At 35.8% G+C, this 22,625-nt stretch overlaps 1 protein-coding gene across 1 annotated transcript in view; it reads left to right on the plus strand.

Annotated features, from left to right (window-relative positions):
* Positions 1 to 22,625, plus strand: part of LOC138316831 (bromodomain-containing protein 9-like) — a 66,152-nt gene that overhangs the window by 241 nt on the left and 43,286 nt on the right. The window contains exons 2-9 of the mRNA XM_069258486.1: positions 146 to 212; positions 7,048 to 7,250; positions 7,623 to 7,867; positions 8,486 to 8,630; positions 12,005 to 12,115; positions 12,337 to 12,491; positions 14,254 to 14,371; positions 16,039 to 16,111. Coding sequence (XP_069114587.1) covers positions 146 to 212; positions 7,048 to 7,250; positions 7,623 to 7,867; positions 8,486 to 8,630; positions 12,005 to 12,115; positions 12,337 to 12,491; positions 14,254 to 14,371; positions 16,039 to 16,111 — 1,117 coding nt within the window. The remainder of the gene's footprint in view (positions 1 to 145; positions 213 to 7,047; positions 7,251 to 7,622; positions 7,868 to 8,485; positions 8,631 to 12,004; positions 12,116 to 12,336; positions 12,492 to 14,253; positions 14,372 to 16,038; positions 16,112 to 22,625) is intronic.

Consider the following 22,625-nt stretch of genomic DNA (forward strand, 5'->3'; position numbering starts at 1 on the left):
TTGATAATCAAAAATATTGTTTTATCTCGAAATGTTCCGACTTTTAGACCGTACTTCATATTAGACACTCCGCGTTATCTGCGTCATTGGGACGCTTGTACGCCGACAAAACATCAATCTGTCTTTGTCTGCCTTACATTCGCAGATTAACTGCATCAGGATGGGGAAGAAGCATAAAAAGCATCATAAATCGGAACGACGGCAACGTGAAGGTACGAAACTTTATTCTTAGCTACAAATGGCTATGTTGAAATGCACCAAATCGTCCTTTGATGGGGCTTTGAGTTGAGCACCGGTTCCTTGGTTCTTTCGTCACAATCTTACACAGTACCATCGACTCTTTATTGTGTATACTGTACGAAGGGTCGGTTTGTTGTCGTAGAAACAAGTCCGGCCAATTCGCCAGTATTTGACAGCTAGGCCTATGACTGCATGTGAAGAAAAAAGTTATTTCTAGTCGAATGACAGGGGAGACAACTACAACACAAAAATGTACAGTATTACGGGTCGGGGAACCATCATCTAAACTTACATTAATGATAAAAGCCTAATTGGAGAATGGATTTTCTGCTAAAATAGATGAAATTGCTTTAAACTGAATGATCTCAAAATATTTTCTAATACTTGGCATTGTATGAAATAAAACTCGAATGCAAAAATAGATTTATTTGCATGGCAGAGCCAACGCCAAACAGTACAGAATCGATGCAATACTTGGGGGTACAATGTGTATAGTGGAACTTGCATCAAATTCCTAAGAAGAGTGTACATGTAACAAATGCTCCCGTCGAACAATTATTTGTAAGTTGTATTATATCTTTACATATACTGGTCATATTTTAACACATGTCTTGCTGTATATATATATATATATATATATTTATCCTGCAACTGTCCCACATACTGACCCATAACTACTACCGGATAAACTTGTGCTTTATCCGATAATTCGATATGCTTTATCCGTCAATACGATCACGTGAATTTGTTCCATATCTGACGGCACTTTTTCTAACTTGACCCAGAACTTGAACCTTCCGGTGAATGAAACGTCATTCAGTCCCGCTAAAACGTGACATCACATTCACCGAAATGATGTCATTTTTACGATATCGAAAATCTCGTATGGCGGTGCCGTCTTTTTCTTGGCTCATGACAAGGGTATGTATTGTTAAGTAATTCTTTAATGGGTATTTATTGTTATTTGAGTATTTTCATTTCCTTTCAGTGATATATCACACTGAATAGAATTACGGTGACTGTTTGTGAATGCGCTTATTTATTTCCCACGGCAGTAAAAAGGAGTGCACTCTCATTCGGTTAAGTGAATGAATCTTTACCTCCGCATCAAAGAATCGTCTCGCTTCGAGCGAAACAAAGTAAGGAACTGTCAATTTGCTTTCGTTTTGAATGCCATAATGGTTGCAGGATAAACAGAATACACGGTTAGTATCTTACAATACAATGTATATTTTGGTGCTTGACACGGAAAGCCGAGATGACTCGGCAAAGCCTCGTCATTTCGGCTTTCCTAAGTCTCGCACCAAAATAAACCTTGTATTTAGGTCATCTGACCGAAGGTCAGGATGACCTATTGTCATCGTGTTTCGTCCGTCGTCGTGCGCCGTCCGCCGTGCGCCGTCCGCCGTACATCGTGCGTAAAACTATTTATACAAAAGCCTACTCCTCCTAAACCCTTGAGTGAATTACATCCATATTTGGTGTGCAACATCCTTGGGGAAGGACAATCATATTTTATATAAATGAGATAAGTCCGACCCCTAGGGGCAGAGGGGCGGGGCCCCAAAAGGGCAAATTTTCTTAATTTAAGCTTTTAAATCCTACTCCTCCTTCATCCTTGGATGGATTTCATCCATATTTAGTGTGAAACATCATTGGGGAACGACAATCATATTTTATATAAATGAGCCTGGTCCGACCCCTAGGGGCTGAGGGATGGGGCCCCAAAAGGGCAAATTTTCTTAATTTTAGCTTTAAAATCCTACTCCTCCTTCATCCTTGGATGGATTTCATCTATATTTGGTGTGAAACATCATTGGGGAAGGACAATCATATTTTTATATAAATGAGCTTGGTCCGACTCCTAGGGGCTGAGGGGTGGGGCCCCAAAAGGGCAAATTTTCTTAATTTTAGCTTTAAAATCCTACTCCTTCCTCATCCTTGGATGGATTTCATCTATATTTGGTGTGAAACATCATTGGGGAAGGACAATCATATTTTATATAAATGAGCCTGGTCCGACCCCTAGGGGCTGAGGGGTGGGGCCCCAAAAGGGCAAATTTTCTTAATTTTAGCTTTAAAATCCTACTCCTTCCTCATCCTTAGATGGATTTTATCCATATTTAGTGTGAAACATCATTTGGGATGGGCAATCATATTTTATATAAATGAGCTTGGTCCGACTCCTAGGGGCTGAGGGGTGGGGCCCCAAAAAGTGCAAATTTTCTTAATTTTAGTTTTAAAATCCTACTCCTCCTTCATCCTTGGATGGATTTCATCCATATTTGGTGTGAAACAACATTATGGATGGACAATCATATATTATATAAATGAGCCTGGTCCGACCCCTAGGGGCTGAGGGATAGGGCCTTAAAAGGGCAAATTTTCTTAATTTTAGCTTTAAAATCCTACTCCTCCTTCATCCTTGGATGAATTTCATCCATATTTGGTGTGAAACATCATTGGGGAAGGACAATCATATTTTATATAAATGAGCCTGGTTCGACTCCTTGGGGCTGAGGGGTGGGGCCCCAAACGTGCAAATTTTCTTAATTTTAGTTTTAAAATCCTACTCCTCCTTCATCCTTGGATGGATTTCATCCATATTTGGTGTGAAACAACATTATGGATGGACAATCATATATTATATAAATGAGCCTGGTCCGACCCCTAGGGGGGGGAGGGATAGGGCCTTAAAAGGGCAAATTTTCTTAATTTTAGCTTTAAAATCCTACTCCTCCTTCATCCTTGGATGAATTTCATCCATATTTGGTGTGAAACATCATTGGGGAAGGACAATCATATTTTATATAAATGAGTCTGGTTTGACCCCTAGGGGCTGAGGGGTGGGGCCCCAAAAGGGCAAATTTTCTTAATTTTAGCTGACCCAATTCCTGTTTTCAGGTTTCGGTCTCCGATCTCAATGATTTTATAGGGGTTTAATTGATGCCGAACAACATACAACATTTTCGTAAAGATTTTTGGTATTCCAAGATGGCCGCTGGCCCACTTCCTGTTTTAAGGTTTCAACCTCCGATCTCAATGAAAATTGGTCTATTCGGGTTTTAATTGATGCCGAACTACATGGAAACGTTTTCATAAAGATTTTGGTATTCCAAGATGGCCACTGGCCCACTTCCTGTTTTCAGGTTTCAGTCTCCGATCTCAATGAAAATTGTTCTATAGGGGTTTTAATTGATTCAGAAGGGGGAACTTTAGGTGAGGACAATCATATTTTATAAAGGACCGAGCTAAGACCCATGGGGATAGTACGGCGGAGGTCCAAAATGGGAGCTTTGCTGAAATTTGGCTTTAAAATCTGACGACTCCTCATATGAATCCTTGAATTGGTTACAACCATATTTGGATGAAGGGCTACCAAGTTTGTTCAACAAATTCTATTTACCTATTTCAGAAACTTACATATTGAACTAAGGAGTTCCTTGTATTGTTTATATTAATCGTTAACCAATTTGCTTTATACTTTGACTTTGTTGTTTTGTGCCATGAGTCAGATGACCGTTAAGGCCCATGGGCCTCTTGTTTAAGATACTAACCGTGTATTCTCTATATATATAGATGTAGCGGGATTGGACTGGGTTGATCATCGTTGATAAGGTAGCTCAGTCGGTAGAGCACTCGGCTAGTGTTCGGAGGGTCCTGGGTCCAAATCCCGGTCTAACCGCTACATTTTCTACTCTCCTGTTACAGAATTGGCGCCCAACTAAATAATCCACGGTGGTGGTGTTTGGAATGGTCTCGTATGTCTTCGAGGGCGAAGACGGGTTCGAATCCCGGTCTGTCCGCTATATTTTCTCCTCTCCTGTTACAAAGAAAATAGCAATTATGGGTTATTTTTAGTAATAGATCCATACTCCAATGGGGCTATAATAGGTTAGTTTGAACCATAGCATAATATATAACTATATGCAAAAGTGACGTTTCTTGTTAGCTCACCTGGTCCAAAGGACCGAGGTGAGCTTATGGGATACCGCAGCGTCCGGCATCCGGCGTCCAGCGTCCGTCAACAATCGACTTCTTCTCCATAACCGCTGGTTGGATTTCAATAAAATTTGACTGGTAGCATCCTTATGGGCTACTAACTGAAAATTGTACAAATGATTGGGCTGACCCCCCAGGGGCCTGAGGGGCGGGGCCAAAAGGGGTCAATTTGGCTATTTCCATATTAACGACTTCTTCTCTGAAACCAAGCATGGGATAGCACCCATAATGCAATGGTAGCATCCTTACAGGGTGGGGATTCAAAATTGTACAAATGATGGGGCTGACCCCCCGGGGGCCTGAGGGGCGGGGTCAAATGGGGTCAATTTGGCTATTTCCATATAAACGACTTCTTCTCTGAAACTAAGCATGAGATAGCACTCATAATGCAATTGTAGTATCGTTATAGGGTGGGGATTCAAAATTGTACAAATGATGGGGCTGACTCCCAGGGGGGCTGAGGGGCGGGGTCAAAAGGGGTCAATTTGGCTATATCCATATAAACAACTTCTTCTCTGAAACCAAGCATGGGATAGCACCCATAATGCAATGATATCATCCTTATAGGGTGGGGATTCAAAATTGTACAAATGATAGGGCTGATCCCCAGGGGGCCTGAGGGGCGGGGTCAAAAGAGGTCAATTTGGCTATTTCCATATAAATGACTTCTTCTCTGCAACTAAGCATGGTATAGCACCCATTATGCAATGGTAGCATCCTTGTAGGCTGGGGATTCAAAATTGAGCAAATGATAGGGCTGACCCCCGGGGGGGCCTGAGGGGCGGGGTCAAAAGGGGTCAATTTGGCTATTTCCATATAAATGACTTCTTCTCTGCAACTAAGCATGGTATAGCACCCATAATGCAATGGTAGCATCCTTGTAGGCTGGGGATTCAAAATTGAGCAAATGATAGGGCTGACCCCCGGGGGCCTGAGGGGCGGGGTCAAAAGTGGTCAATTTCCATATAAATGACTTTTTCTCTGCAACTTAACATGGGATTGCGCTCATAATGCAATGGTTACATCCTTATAGGGTTTGGATTCAAAAATTTTGCAAATGATGGGGCTGAACCCCCCCCCGGGAGCCTGAAGGGTGGGGTCAAAAGGCTATTTCCATATAAACGACTTCTTCTCTGCAACTAAGAATGGAAGAGCACTTATAATGCAATGGTAGCATCCTCATAGAGTTGGGATTTGATATTGAACAAATGATAGGGCTGACCCCCGGGGCCTTAAACGGCAATAGATGCTAGGTCAAAAAGGTCAATTAGGCTACTATTTTCATATGAATTACTTTGTCTCTGAACCTATGTATTGGATAGCATATTTGTATGGTATCAATAGCATCATTGTATGGTTGTGATTCAAAATTAAACTTTGGGAGTCAATTTTGCTTATTTTTCTAATTGTCAGAATCTTACTAACAAAAAACCAGGTGAGTGATACAGGCCCTCTGGGCTTCTTGTTTCTATTTGTGTACATGTACAATATATAAACATGTACATGCAAGTTTGTGGTTTCACAAAGAGCTCATATGCAACTTGTACAATGTACATTATAGTTACATTTGCACTACAATATATTTTATTTAAAGTTTTATATTTTATACAAATAACATTTAGCTCTTATGAGCTACTATCACAACAGTATCATACTATACGAGCATACTAGCACGAGCATGATAACTGGTCGCGACCCAGTACAATATTACTTAATAATCACTAGGGCTGCCGCGGTTAACCGGTATATTGGGGTATTGCAATGCACCACCAAAAAATATTGTACCGAGATACAGTTTACCTGTATCGGTTTTTTACTATATATTTTCTTAGTATCATAATTTCATTAATTTGATATAATTAAAATGTCCTGTCATTAAAACAAAACCAGCAAGTTGTATTTGTTTTCCTTTCCAATAATATGAAGCCATGTTGGTATCCCTTTCGTTTTCATTCGATTCAGATGTTGGTCAAATGTTTGTAACTAACGTGTATAATGTTCAAATGATTCAAACATTTGCATGACATTGAATATAAACAATATGCTATTAGGCTAGTTTCTGAAATATTATCAAGCTGATTCGCTCCATCAATCAACAATACTAGAATAATTCTCTAAACACATTTAAGGCCCGGTGAATACATGGCTGCATGGATTTTGCCAGCTATTTCAGGCTTTATCGTCCGCCGCCATTTTCGAATTCCTACACGTGTCAAAACAACACTGCAAGCCGATCAGCCCTTTGAAGTTTAATCACGATTGTAAGCTTATTTTGCCAGGACAATTGTACGTAAATTTGTTCATTATTTAGGTTCAAAAGTGTTAATATTTGCAGACACTATCATGTTTAGTTATTGCATTATTAGGTTACGTTTGTCTGTAACCTATCATTTTCACAAACAGACTCGTATTTTTTCAAACAAGAACCTCACATTGGAACATTTTTGTTTTTCAACAACACGGTTGAAATCATTGTAAAACTACATAACATAGCACTGTATGTTTGTATAATGTATACAAAATAGACACCACATATGTTAAGGTCAAAATATTGCAATACATATCACAATACAGCTGTTGTGTATCACAATATATCGTGGTACGCTTCTGCCGTATCGCGGCAGCCCTAATAATCACCTGTTTAGCTACATTCCCGTACAGTTTGAATAAAAGATTTTTTTTTTTTTATTTTTTTTTATATTACATTTAAATAAACTTGCATATCTACCAGTGTTGATGACAAACGATAGCGCTTTTATATACTTGACAAAATTTAAGATGAATTTCCTCTGATTGTTGATTTAGTGGAGCCAGTAGAGGAAGTGCCTGAACCACCATCACTGAAGATCGTGCTGAAGAAGTCAAAGATAGAAGTGTTGGAGTCGGACAGTGATGTCTACAACCGCAGCACTGCCATGGAAACCAGCAGCAGCAGTAAAAAACACAAACATAAGAAAAAGAAGAAGAAAAAATCCAGTGACAGGGATAAAAGTCGTCATAGAGATGAGGTGAAATATTTACTTCATTCTCATAAATCTGAGCATTACAATGAAGAAAAGGGCATTGATGTTTCATTGTTTGTGAAAATTTTTGGTAGTCATATTCAAACCATTATTTAATTTCTAGTTATCCTAGACCTTTATAACTAATACGTTTTCTGAATGTTGGTTTTAGTATCTTGACAATGATAGACAAACATCATGTTTATTGGATCCATTTTTATGTCAAAAAATGCCAAAACAAATTTAAATGTTGCAAGTTATAACCTTAATAATTTTATATCACTTTCAAACAAAAAATAGTCTAGTTTGAAGATTAAAAAATGAAAATCTTGATTACGTAAACTGTCTATTTTTTATGCTTTAAAAATATTTTTTCAGGGTAAACCAAGAAAACGCCACAGAGACGAAACAGAAGAAGAGTTTGAGGTTTCACAGGAAGAAAATGCACCTTTTGCTAAGCGACCAGTTCCAGAAGATGTTGACATCAGTGGGACTGGTGGTGAGGAGTCGGAGGCAGCTGAGGAGAAGTCAGAGAGAGGGAGTGCCACTCCAACTTCCCAGGGAGCAGCAGAACATGGCGTGCTTCGTATCTGTCTAAAACATATACACAACAACCTTCAGAGGTTTGGCAATAAACCTTATACCAAGTTACAATATTAAACAATATAATATAATTTTATTCTTATTTTTTAAAAAATTTTACATTTTATGTAAAAGTATGTGACTGCGGCTACAAAATATATCTCAACATCATTCTCCATTGCCAGGCGGAAAATTCCGAAGCAAATTGTCACATAAAACGGCTTTTAAGTTAAGAATGTGAAAGTTAGATTCAGTAAAAAATGTAACAATTAAATTGAAAGGTTTATCTTTCACTGTTGTTTTTAGTTTGAATTTGTTCAAAGTATATTGTTTGTAATCACACAAGACTTTGCATGCTGCTTTGTGCTTGATCACCAGAAAGTTTTCCAATTCTACATATATGGATGATTTACATAGATTAATATAACGTTACCGAGACACCTCTATCACAACAGTACACTTCGCGAATGGGCCTTTGGCCAGTTCGAGCTGCGCTCTCTATCACAAAATTCAAATTTTATTTTAGATCATACAAGCATTACAAGATTCTAAATAATTTCCCATAATTCATTATGGTTGAAAAGTCTTTTATGTCATGAAATTATATGTACATTTTTGACATTGATTATGAAAATATGCTGTTGTTTTTCTTTTTACAGAAAAGATACCAATGGATTTTTTGCTAACCCAGTCAATGATATGATAGCTCCTGGTTACTCCCTTATCATACTCAATCCGATGGACTTCAGTACAATGTTAGCCAAAATCAACACCTTCAAGTACAGAAATGTCATGGAATATAAGGTAAGATAGATATAAGCACTTCACAATGGAATCTTAGGACTTTTCATAGAGAAGAGTTATCTGCCCTTGATCACCATTTCATTCACTTGTAAGTGGTTCTGTACTGAAACCTCAGAAATGTGAAGGTTTTCACACGTAAATGAATTAAATATAATTATGTTGTAACACACAGAAACAATTATTCTTATTTCATAATAGGTATAAAAGTTAAAAGAAAAAAAAAAAAAAAAATGTAGATTAAAGTTGTATGTGTCCCATTTTTAATACTCAGGAATCAAGATAAGGTTTATGTTATTCATCACCAAAAGTTACCAAAATTTGGAAAAGTACAGCACTTTCAATGCATTGGTTTTAACTTTGCAATTACAAATAAGAGCAGAAAATGATTTTTAGCGGTACTGCAAAAATCATTATATGTACATATATAGTGAAGCAAAATGAGAACCTGCAGTCAGACCATGAAGTCAAATTGTAGTCTACAATTTCATTTAACATTTTTACAGTGTTATTAGTAATTGTAAAGTGATTTCTGCAGGAAAATTTTCATCTGAGCATACATAAGGCATAAAAAACAACAATTTTACTGTACATAATTTCGATGTTGTTACTAAGATTTATATGGCATCTGAAGCCATTTTAAAGATTTTCTTGGTTTAATTCATCGAACCTTATTGTTTTAAAAATTACCGTAAAAACTTGTGTAATTTGCGCACTTTTTTTGTGCAAAAATAAAATTTGAAGTTGGGGTGCGCAAATTATATTGATAGAGGAGATTTCAAAATTTTACGGGGGGAAAATCTGTCCATTCTGAGGGACTGACGATCTATGAATGTTGAGGTACCGCTCTGTGTATGGTAGCCATTTTATATGATAAAAGGTATTAAAGATTGTAAAAACAATGCCTCACCTATTAAAGTGGATTATCTAAGGCTAATTAAAGTGTTAAGTTATGATCACATTGTCTTGTTTCCATTTGCCCTGAGATTTCAATGGCGACTGACTGAGAGCATGGCTTCTACTGACAGCAAGCGATGTATACCCTGTGCACCTCGTAGTGTAATGGGACAGCCACAATCAGTGACTTTGGCCGGGTCAATCTAGTTTACCTGTATTTTTTTAGGGGAGAGAGACTAGAGAAAGTCTGTAGAGAGTGTGTGTGTGTATACACAAACATACATATACCCCAGCTGCAGGCCGTGTGCAAAAAGTCAAAACACACGTGGGATTTATAAGATGCCTAAACTGACCTATATTTAGGACTTTTAATAAGTGGTTTGCAATTTGATTACTGCAGAATTAACAAGCTACAAGGTTAGTGACATATTCAACCGTATTGATAAATATAATTACCGTATTTTTGCGCGTATAGTGCGCACCCGCGTATAGTGCGCAGGTACGTTTTTGAGTTTCATTTTGGAAAAAAAAAATTACACAAAAAAAAATCTCAGTTTTTGTATCTTCGATCACAACATTTTGCATTGCCTCCAAACACTTTTGAAGAACAAAATCAAACGGTTGTTATTGTTTATCAGTGCTTAAAACAACCTTCTGTTCATTAAAATTAACTGGCGAGAGGAGTTTGACACGATGATTGACACTTTGTTTACACAACGGCAGGCCTAGTTAGCTTGTGAATTGCCGGTGACACTATAATGAGGATATCAACAACGATGTTTTTTACAATCAAATAATTAACCATACCTTGTGTAATTCCAAGTGGTATCAATCAAGTCTATTGTGTATCTGATAGGCATTTAGATTTAATCATTGTCCAAGATATTAGCTGGAAAGCCGACTGAGTAGGCTAATCAACCACAGGTGGCCGCCATATTTGATTACTGACTGCACGCTTCCGTATTCTCAATTATTTCAATTAGTATTGAAATCAGGATGATATCTTACAGAACCATTTCAAAAGATAGTAATAAGAGTAAATTTTACAGTCATACCATCATTTATAGTGCCGATTGGTCAGTGTTAATGTAGGAAGGTTTTAGTTTCGTATTTAATTTGCTGGCTCTGCATGTGGGATTACACTCACTTCCGTAAACATTTGCAAGTTCAAAAGTTTTCACATGCTGGAAAAACTTATTTATAAGGTAATCTGTCTAAAGTGACGAATTTATTACACACTTATACATCGTTTCAAGTTCCAGGCTATATTCATTTAGCCATTTAGATTTGGAGATACCTTACTGAATATTCACGATCGTGACATGAATCCGGTCATGAACACACGTGCTCTCAAAACGGACTTTCAAGGAATTAAAGATAAAATTTCAAGAGATGTTTTCCTTTTATATTGAATATATGCATTGACCACTGACTTAAAGATCCAAGTATTTAATCATAATTATTTCACGACAACGTGTACAAAATGTTACTGCATAGCTCGCGGGACCTGCCGGTCGGTGATCATAACCCAGGACCTGGATATGCCTTGTACCTGCGTATAGTGCGCACCCCCAACTTTTCACTTGATAAATTATGAAAAAAAGTGCGCACTATACGCGCAAAAATACGGTAGCCATCAGCTTTGCACATGAAACCTTACGTAGGGCCCAGCTGTAGGCCGTGTGCAAAAAGTCAAAAACACACGTGGAATTTATAAGATGCCTAAACTGACCTATAATTAGGACTTTCAATAAGTGGTTTGCAATTTTATTACTGCAGAATTAACAAGCTACAAGGTTAGTGACATATTCAACCGTATTGATAAATATAATAAGCCATCAGCTTGGATCTGGTACCGTACTGGTAGTGAGTTTACTCGCAATGTGATTGTTGCAAGCTAACATACGTATCCGCTAGCCGATTGTTGTTGATTGTTAATGATCTCAAACACACTAATTACTTATTGTGACAATTTTAAACAAATAGATTCAAATCTTTTTAAATGTTCCTGATTACTATTCATGTGTAATATCTCAAAACATTGACATGTGCACGGAGTACAGCGGACCGGACCGCCGATGTTTTAGACATCTGCAAGATATTTTAGTTTCAGGTTAAGGTGGCCAATAAAAGAAAACAAACACGATGCGGTTTTAATATGTTATTTTTTCTTAATACAACACTTCTTTGTGCAAGTTGTCAAGCATTTTAGGGGCATATTTTGCATTGAAATTGTCACCTTCATACATCGATTTTGGGACTCCCTGGACATCTTTTTTTCCCAAAATTTTTGATGCGCAAAATATACTGATAGTAGATTTTTTTCAGCATTTTCAGCCCTAAAAAGTACCTGCGCAAATTACACTGGTGCGCAAATTATACAAGTTTTTACGGTAACACGCCAAAATCTTTGCTCAGTTAGGGCACCTATAACTTTAAACATGTAATGTATTTAAAGTGTTTCCTTACTGAATTTGCAGAAAGACTTTGTGCTGATGTGTAACAATGCTATGACATATAACAGACCAGAGACCATCTATTACAAGGAAGCCAAGAAACTTCTTCACATCGGCATTAAAATGATGAGTAAGGTGGGTCATCAACAGTTAATGTGAGTCGGTATTAAAATGATGAGTAAGGTGGGTTAGAATCTACATCAGTATTTAATGTAAGTAAAGCAGATTATTTGTGTCAGAGGTTTGTATTTACATTTACATTTAATGTGAGTAAAGTGGATCATTTGTAGTGTTTGATGTCACTTAGGAAACACTTGATATCTTAGTAGTTTGTTGTATTTTTCTGAATTTCCTAGGAGAAGCTGTTGTTTATGAAGAGAACAATTCCTTTCCTGGCAAGTCTGCGTAATGAAGAGTTAGGGATTGATGAACCTGATGAGACAAGGGAAGTGATCGAGGCTATTCAGGAGGAGGAGCGACAGGAGAAACAGAGACTGAAAGCCAGAGAAGGGTGGGTTATTTATCTCGGGTAAAATAAAGATTTATCTCGGGTAAAATAAAGCCGGAGAAGGGTGAGTTATTTATCTCAGGTTATTTATCTCGTGTAAAGTAAAGCCGGAGAACGGTGGGTTACTTATCACGGGAAAAATAAAGCCAGAGACGGATGAGTTATTTATCTGAAGTAAAATAAAGCCAGAGTAGGATGGGTTATTTATCTGAGGTAAAATAAAGCCAGAGAAGGGTAGGTTATTTATCTCGGGTGAAATAAAGCCAGAGAAGGGTGGGTTATTTATCTCTGGTTATTATCTCAGGTAAAATAAAGCCAGAGAAGGGTGGGTTATTGATCTCGGGTAAAACAAAGCCAGAGAAGAATGGGTTATTTTTCTCGAGTAAAATAAAGCCAGAGACGGATGAGTTATTTATCTGAAGTAAAATAAAGCCAGAGAAGGATGGGTTATTTATTTATCGGGTAAAATAAAGCCAGAAGGTTCGGGTTATTTATCTCAGGTAAAATAAAGCCAGAGACGGATGAGTTACTAATCTCGGGTAAAATAAAGCCAGAGAAGGGTGGGTTATTTATCTGAGGTAAAATAAAGCCAGAGACGGATGAGTTATTTATCTGAAGTAAAATAAAGCCAGAAAAGGATGGGTTATTTATTTATCGGGTAAAATAAAGCCAGAGATGGATGAGTTATTTATCTGAGGTAAAATAAAGCCAGAGAAGGATGAGTTATTTATCTAAAGTAAAATAAAGCCAGAGACGGATGAGTTGTTTATCTGAAGTAAAATAAAGCCAGAGAAGGGTGGGTTATTTATTTATCTCGTAAAATAAAGCCAGAGAAGGGTGGGTTATTTATCTGAGGTAAAATAAAGCTAGAGACGGATGAGTTATTTATCTGTGATAAAATAAAGCCAGAGAAGGGTAGGTTATTTATCTCGGGTAAAATAAAGTCAGAGAAGGGTGGGTTATTTATCTCGGGTAAAATAAAGTCAGAGAAGGATGAGTGATTTATCTGAGGTAAAATAAAGCCAGAGAAGGGGGGGTATTTATCTGAGATAAAATAAAACCAGAGAAGGGTGGGTTATTTATCTTAGGTGATTTATCTTAGGTGAAATAAAGCCAGAGAAGGGTGGGTTACTTATCTGAGGTAAAATAAAGCAAGAGAAGGATAAGTTATTTATTTATCGGGTAAAATAAAGCCAGAGAAGGGTGGGTTATTTATCTGAGGTAAAATAAAGCCAGTAAGGGTTAATGTAAAACCCCAAAATAGCAGTGTTTCTCACTTTCTCTTCTGATGGTACAATATAATTTCATTTGAAAATGTTTGTTCTTGATGGCATGTGAGGTAGGCTCTGGGTTCTGTCCCCTAACCGCGACACCATAGTCTATAAAAGTGGTAGTTTCTGCTCCTGCTGATGGAGTAGGACAACTGGTTTGCCTGTTGTCAGTATAATGTGACCGGGTGAGGTGTGTTGATTGGTGTCTTCGGCAGCATGCTTCAGTGATATAGTCCTATAAAAAGGGTAAGAGTTTGACTATACAAGAAGACACTACACGAATATATCGCAGTCTCCCAAGACACACACCACACTTCATACACGCAACACACCGCATACATGGGAGGCCGTCCTTACATGACCATAGCTGTTGATAGGACGTTAATAATCAAACATTTTACAACAAACAAACAAGGATGGCAAATTGCTCAACAACCATCCTCCATAACAGACAGTACAGTATAATTCTGGTGCATGTATTATGACTGTTTTAGGATTGGGAGATACGAGGCCCTGCCAGACAACCTGACACCTGAGGAAATACTGGCTCAGGCCAAGGCAGCCGCTAAGGATGCTGCAGATATACTGACACTACGTAAACCCGAGAGTAAAGTAAGTCATGTCTGTTATAATGTTTGAACTCCACTAAACAGATATACTGACACTACATACCCGAGAGTAAAGTGAGTCATGTCTGTTATAATGTCTGAACTCCACTAAACAGATACATAAACCTGAGAGTAAAGTGAGTCATGTCTGTTATAATGTCTGAACTCCACTAAACAGATATACTGACACTACGTAAACCCGAGAGTAGTGTGTCATGTCTGTTATAATGTCTGAACTCCACTAAACAGATATACCGACACTACGTAAACCCGAGAGTAGTGTGTCATGTCTGTTATAATGTCTGAACTCCACTAAACAGATATACTGACACTACGTAAACCCAAGAGTAAAGTGAGTCATGTCTGTTATAATGTCTGAAATCCACTAAACAGATAAACTGACACTACATACCCGAGAGTAAAGTGAGTCATGTCTGTTATAATGTCTGAACTCCACTAAACAGATAAACTGACACTACATACCCGAGAGTAAAGTGAGTCATGTCTGTTATAATGTCTGAACTCCACTAAACAGATACATAAACCCGAGAGTAAGTGAGTCATGTCTGTTATAATGTCTGAACTCCACTAAACAGATATATTGACACTACGTAAACTCGAGAGTAGTGTGTCATGTCTGTTATAATGTCTGAACTCCACTTAACAGATACATAAACCTGAGAGTAAAGTGAGTCATGTCTGTTATAATGTCTGAACTCCACTAAACAGATATACTGACACTACATACCCGAGAGATAATTGAGTCATGTCTGTTATAATGTCTGAACTCCACTTAACAGATACATAAACCCGAGAGTAAAGTGAGTCATGTCTGTTATAATGTCTGAACTCCACTAAACAGATACATAAACCCGAGAGTAAAGTGAGTCATGTCTGTTATAATGTCTGAACTCCACTAAACAGATACATAAACCCGAGAGTAAAGTGAGTCATGTCTGTTATAATGTCTGAACTCCACTAAACAGATACATAAACCCGAGAGTAAAGTGAGTCATGTCTGTTATAATGTCTGAACTCCACTAAACAGATATACTGACACTACATACCCGAGAGTAAAGTGAGTCATGTCTGTTATAATGTCTGAACTCCACTAAACAGATAAACTGACACTACATACCCGAGAGTAAAGTGAGTCATGTCTGTTATAATGTCTGAACTCCACTAAACAGATATACTGACACTACATACCCGAGAGTAAAGTGAGTCATGTCTGTTATAATGTCTGAACTCCACTAAACAGATATACTGACACTACGTAAACCCGAGAGTAAAGTGAGTCATGTCTGTTATAATGTCTGAACTCCACTAAACAGATATACTGACACTACATACCCGAGAGTAAAGTGAGTAATGTCTGTTATAATGTCTGAACTCCACTAAACAGATATACTGACACTACATACCCGAGAGTAAAGTGAGTAATGTCTGTTATAATGTCTGAACTCCACTAAACAGATATACTGACACTATGTAAACCCGAGAGATAAGTGAGTCATGTCTGTTATAATGTCTGAACTCCACTAAACAGATATGTAAACCAGAAAGTAAAGTGAGTCATGTCTGTTATAATGTCTGAACTCCACTAAACAGATATACTGACACTATGTAAACATTTTTAACAGTTTGAAATTTATCTTTGCCTTTTTACAGTTTGGATTTTTGAGACAGAGAGAGGACGGCAGTACCACGTTGAATATCATGAACCCAGAAAACGAAGGATCAGGTAAGGATGTCTACACAGAAAATAAAACATTTCTTAATTCCAATAAACAGTCAGGAAATATGAACATTTACAATACTAATGAGTGATAAACATCTGTACAAACAGTCAGAAAATGTAAACATTTACAGTACTAATGAGTGATGAACCTCTGTACAAACAGTCAGGAAATGTAAACATTCACAGTACTAATGAGTGATGAACCTCTGTACAAACAGTCAGGAAATGTAAACATTTAAATTACTAATGAGTGATGAACCTCTGTACAAACAGTCAGGAAATGTAAACATTTACATTACTAATGAGTGATGAACCTCTGTACAAACAGTCAGGAAATGTAAACATTTACATTACTAATGAGTGATGAACCTCTGTACAAACAGTCAGGAAATGTAAACATTTACAGTACTAATGAGTGATGATGAACCTCTGTACAAACAGTCAGGAAATGTAAACAGTCAGGAATTTACATTACTAATGAGTGATGAACCTCTGTACAAACAGTCAGGAAATGTAAACATTTACAGTACTAATGAGTGATGAACCTCTGTACAAACAGTCAGGAAATGTAAACATTTACAGTACTAATGAGTGATGAACATCTGTACAAACAGTCAGGAAATGTAAACATTTACAGTACTAATGAGTGATGAACATCTGTACAAACAGTCAGGAAATGTAAACATTTACAGTACTAAATGAGTGATGAACATCTGTACAAACAGTCAGGAAATGTAAACATTTACAGTACTAATGAGTGATGAACCTCTGTACAAACAGTCAGGAAATGTAAACATTTACAATACTAAATGAGTGATGAACATCTGTACAAACAGTCAGGAAATGTAAACATTTACAGTACTAATGAGTGATGAACCTCTGTACAAACAGTCAGGAAATGTAAACATTTACAGTACTAAATGAGTGATGAACATCTGTACAAACAGTCAGGAAATGTAAACATTTACAGTACTAAATGAGTGATGAACATCTGTACAAACAGTCAGGAAATGTAAACATTTACAGTACTAATGAGTGATGAACATCTGTACAAACAGTCAGGAAATGTAAACATTTACAGTACTAATGAGTGATGAACCTCTGTACAAACATGTAAACATTTACAGTAAATGTAAACATTGTAACATTTACTAAATGAGTGATGAACCTCTGTACAAACAGTCAGGAAATGTAAACATTTACAGTACTAAATGAGTGATGAACCTCTGTACAAACAGTCAGGAAATGTAAACATTTACAGTACTAATGAGTGATGAACCTCTGTACAAACAGTCAGGAAATGAAACATTTACAGTACTAATGAGTGATGAACCTCTGTACAAACAGTCAGGAAATGTAAAACATTTACAGTACTAATGAGTGATGAACATCTGTACAAACAGTCAGGAAATGTAAAACATTTACAGTACTAATGAGTGATGAACCTCTGTACAAACAGTCAGGAAATGTAAACATTTACAGTACTAATGAGTGATGAACTCTGTACAAACAGTCAGGAATAAACATTTAAGTACTAATGATGATGAACCTCTGTACAAACAGTCAGGAAAGTAAACATTTAAAGACCTATCATATTATTGGTAACAAAGTCACACCAAGTTAAGACCCTTAATCATATTATTGGTAACAAAGTCACACCAAGTAAGACCTTAATAATCATATTATTGGTAACAAAGTCACACCAAGTAACCATATTATTGGTAACAAAGTAACCTTAATCATATTATTGGTAACAAAGTCACATAATCATATTATTGGTAACAAAGTCACACCAAGTAAGACCTTAATCATATTATTGGTAACAAAGTCACACCAAGTAAGACCTTAATCATATTATTGGTAACAAAGTCACACCAAGTAAGACCTTAATCATATTATTGGTAACAAAGTCACACCAAGTAAGACCTTAATTCATATTATTGGTAACAAAGTCACACCAAGTAAGACCTTAATCATATTATTGGTAACAAAGTCACACCAAGTAAGACCTTAATCATATTATTGGTAACAAAGTCACACCAAGTAAGACCTTAATCATATTATTGGTAACAAAGTCACACCAAGTAAGACCTTAATCATATTATTGGTAACAAAGTCACACCAAGTAAGACCTTAATCATATTATTGGTAACAAAGTCACACCAAGTAAGACCTTAATCATATTATTGGTAACAAAGTCACACCAAGTAAGACCTTAATCATATTATTGGTAACAAAGTAAAAAACATTGGTAAGTCACACCAAAGTAAGACCTTAATCATATTATTGGTAACAAAGTCACACCAAGTAAGACCTTAATCATATTATTGGTAACAAAGTCACACCAAGTAAGACCTTAATCATATTATTGGTAACAAAGTCACACCAAGTAAGACCTTAATCATATTATTGGTAACAAAGTCACACCAAGTAAGACCTTAATCATATTATTGGTAACAAAGTCACACCAAGTAAGACCTTAATCATATTATTGGTAACAAAGTCACACCAAGTTAGACCTTAATCATATTATTGGTAACAAAGTCACACCAAGTTAGACCTTAATCATATTATTGGTAACAAAGTCACACCAAGTAAGTCATTAGCCTTAATCATATTATTGGTAACAAAGTCACACCAAGTTAGACCTTAATCATATTATTGGTAACAAAGTCACACCAAGTAGACCTTAATCATATTATTGGTAACAAAGTCACACCAAGTAGACCTTAATCATATTATTGGTAACAAAGTCACACCAAGTTAGACCTTAATCATATTATTGGTAACAAAGTCACACCAAGTTAGACCTTAATCATATTATTGGTAACAAAGTCACACCAAGTAAGACCTTAATCATATTATTGGTAACAAAGTCACACCAAGTTAGACCTTAATCATATTATTGGTAACAAAGCTCTGTAGATCTATTATTGTTACAAACAACATTAGCTCTGTAGATCTATTATTGTTACAAACAACATTAGCTCTGTAGATCTATTATTGTTACAAACAACGTTAGCTCTGTAGATCTATTATTGTTACAAACAACATTAGCTCTGTAGATCTATTATTGTTACAAACAACGTTAGCTCTGTAGATCTATTATTGTTACAAACAACATTAGCTCTGTAGATCTATTATTGTTACAAACAACATTAGCTCTGTAGATCTATTATTGTTACAAACAACATTAGCTCTGTAGATCTATTCTTGTGACAAACAACATTAGCTCAGTAGATCTATTATTGTAACAAACAACGTTAGCTCTGTATATCTATTATTGTTACAAACAACTTTAGCTCTGTAGATCTATTATTGTTACAAACAACATTAGCTCTGTAGATCTATTATTGTTACAAACAACATTAGCTCTGTAGATCTATTATTGTTAACAAACAACGTTAGCTCTGTAGATCTATTATTGTTACAAACAACATTAGCTCTGTAGATCTATTATTGTTACAAACAACATTAGCTCTGTAGATCTATTATTGTTACAAACAACGTTAGCTCTGTAGATCTATTATTGTTACAAACAACATTAGCTCTGTAGATCTATTATTGTTACAAACAACATTAGCTCTGTAGATCTATTATTGTTACAAACAACATTAGCTCTGTAGATCTATTATTGTTACAAACAACGTTAGCTCTGTAGATCTATTATTGTTACAAACAACGTTAGCTCTGTAGATCTATTATTGTTACAAACAACGTTAGCTCTGTAGATCTATTATTGTTACAAACAACGTTAGCTCTGTAGATCTATTATTGTTACAAACAACATTAGCTCTGTAGATCTATTATTGTTACAAACAACATTAGCTCTGTAGATCTATTATTGTTACAAACAACGTTAGCTCTGTAGATCTATTATTGTTACAAACAACGTTAGCTCTGTAGATCTATTATTGTTACAAACAACGTTAGCTCTGTAGATCTATTATTGTTACAAACAACATTAGCTCTGTAGATCTATTATTGTTAACAAACAACGTTAGCTCTGTAGATCTATTATTGTTACAAACAACGTTAGCTCTGTAGATCTATTATTGTTACAAACAACGTTAGCTCTGTAGATCTATTATTGTTACAAACAACATTAGCTCTGTAGATCTATTATTGTTACAAACAACGTTAGCTCTGTAGATCTATTATTGTAACAAACAACATTAGCTCTGTAGATCTATTATTGTTACAAACAACGTTAGCTCTGTAGATCTATTATTGTAACAAACAACGTTAGCTCTGTAGATCTATTATTGTTACAAACAACGTTAGCTCTGTAGATCTATTATTGTAACAAACAACGTTAGCTCTGTAGATCTATTATTGTTACAAACAACGTTAGCTCTGTAGATCTATTATTGTAACAAACAACATTAGCTCTGTAGATCTATTATTGTTACAAACAACGTTAGCTCTGTAGATCTATTATTGTAACAAACAACGTTAGCTCTGTAGATCTATTATTGTTACAAACAACATTAGCTCTGTAGATCTATTATTGTTACAATCAACAACTTAGCTCTGTAGATCTATTATTGTTAACAAACAACATTAGCTCTGTAGATCTATTATTGTTACAAACAACGTTAGCTCTGTAGATCTATTATTGTAACAAACAACGTTAGCTCTGTAGATCTATTATTGTTACAAACAACGTTAGCTCTGTAGATCTATTATTGTTACAAACAACGTTAGCTCTGTAGATCTATTATTGTAACAAACAACGTTAGCTCTGTAGATCTATTATTGTTACAAACAACTTTACCTCTGTAGATCTATTATTGTGACAAACAACGTTAGCTCTGTAGATCTATTATTGTTACAAACAACGTTAGCTCTGTAGATCTATTATTGTTACAAACAACGTTAGCTCTGTAGATCTATTATTGTAACAAACAACGTTAGCTCTGTAGATCTATTATTGTTACAAACAACGTTAGCTCTGTAGATCTATTATTGTAACAAACAACGTTAGCTCTGTAGATCTATTATTGTTACAAACAACTTTAGCTCTGTAGATCTATTATTGTTACAAACAACATTAGCTCTGTAGATCTATTATTGTTACAAACAACATTAGCTCTGTAGATCTATTATTGTTACAAACAACGTTAGCTCTGTAGATCTGTTATTGTAATAAACAACTTTAGCTCTGTAGATCTATTATTGTTACAAACAACGTTAGCTCTGTAGATCTATTATTGTAACAAACAACGTTAGCTCTGTAGATCTATTATTGTTACAAACAACGTTAGCTCTGTAGATCTATTATTGTAACAAACAACGTTAGCTCTGTAGATCTATTATTGTTACAAACAACATTAGCTCTGTAGATCTAATATTGTTGCAAACAACGTTAGCTCTGTAGATCTATTATTGTTACAAACAACGTTAGCTCTGTAGATCTATTATTGTTACAAACAACATTAGCTCTGTAGATCTATTATTGTTACAAACAACGTTAGCTCTGTAGATCTATTATTGTCACAACCAACGTTAGGTCTGTAGATCTATTATTGTTACAAACAACATTAGCTCTGTAGATCTATTATTGTTACAAACAACATTAGCTCTGTAGATCTATTATTGTTACAAACAACATTAGCTCTGTAGATCTATTATTGTTACAAACAACATTAGCTCTGTAGATCTATTATTGTTACAAACAACGTTAGCTCTGTAGATCTATTATTGTTACAAACAACATTAGCTCTGTAGATCTATTATTGTTACAAACAACATTAGCTCTGTAGATCTATTATTGTTACAAACAACATTAGCTCTGTAGATCTATTATTGTTACAAACAACGTTAGCTCTGTAGATCTATTATTGTTACAAACAACATTAGCTCTGTAGATCTATTATTGTTACAAACAACATTAGCTCTGTAGATCTATTATTGTTACAAACAACGTTAGCTCTGTAGATCTATTATTGTTACAAACAACATTAGCTCTGTAGATCTATTATTGTTACAAACAACGTTAGCTCTGTAGATCTATTATTGTTACAAACAACATTAGCTCTGTAGATCTATTATTGTTACAAACAACGTTAGCTCTGTAGATCTATTATTGTTACAAACAACGTTAGCTCTGTAGATCTATTATTGTTACAAACAACATTAGCTCTGTAGATCTATTATTGTTACAAACAACGTTAGCTCTGTAGATCTATTATTGTTACAAACAACATTAGCTCTGTAGATCTATTATTGTTACAAACAACATTAGCTCTGTAGATCTATTATTGTTACAAACAACGTTAGCTCTGTAGATCTATTATTGTTACAAACAACATTAGCTCTGTAGATCTATCATTGTAACAAACAACGTTAGCTCTGTAGATCTATTATTGTTACAAACAACATTAGCTCTGTAGATCTATTATTGTTACAAACAACATTAGCTCTGTAGATCTATTATTGTTACAAACAACGTTAGCTCTGTAGATCTATTATTGTTACAAACAACAGTTAGCTCTGTAGATCTATTATTGTTACA

This window comes from Argopecten irradians, chromosome 2, assembly GCF_041381155.1.
Source record: "Argopecten irradians isolate NY chromosome 2, Ai_NY, whole genome shotgun sequence".
NCBI classification, from domain to species: domain Eukaryota; kingdom Metazoa; phylum Mollusca; class Bivalvia; order Pectinida; family Pectinidae; genus Argopecten; species Argopecten irradians.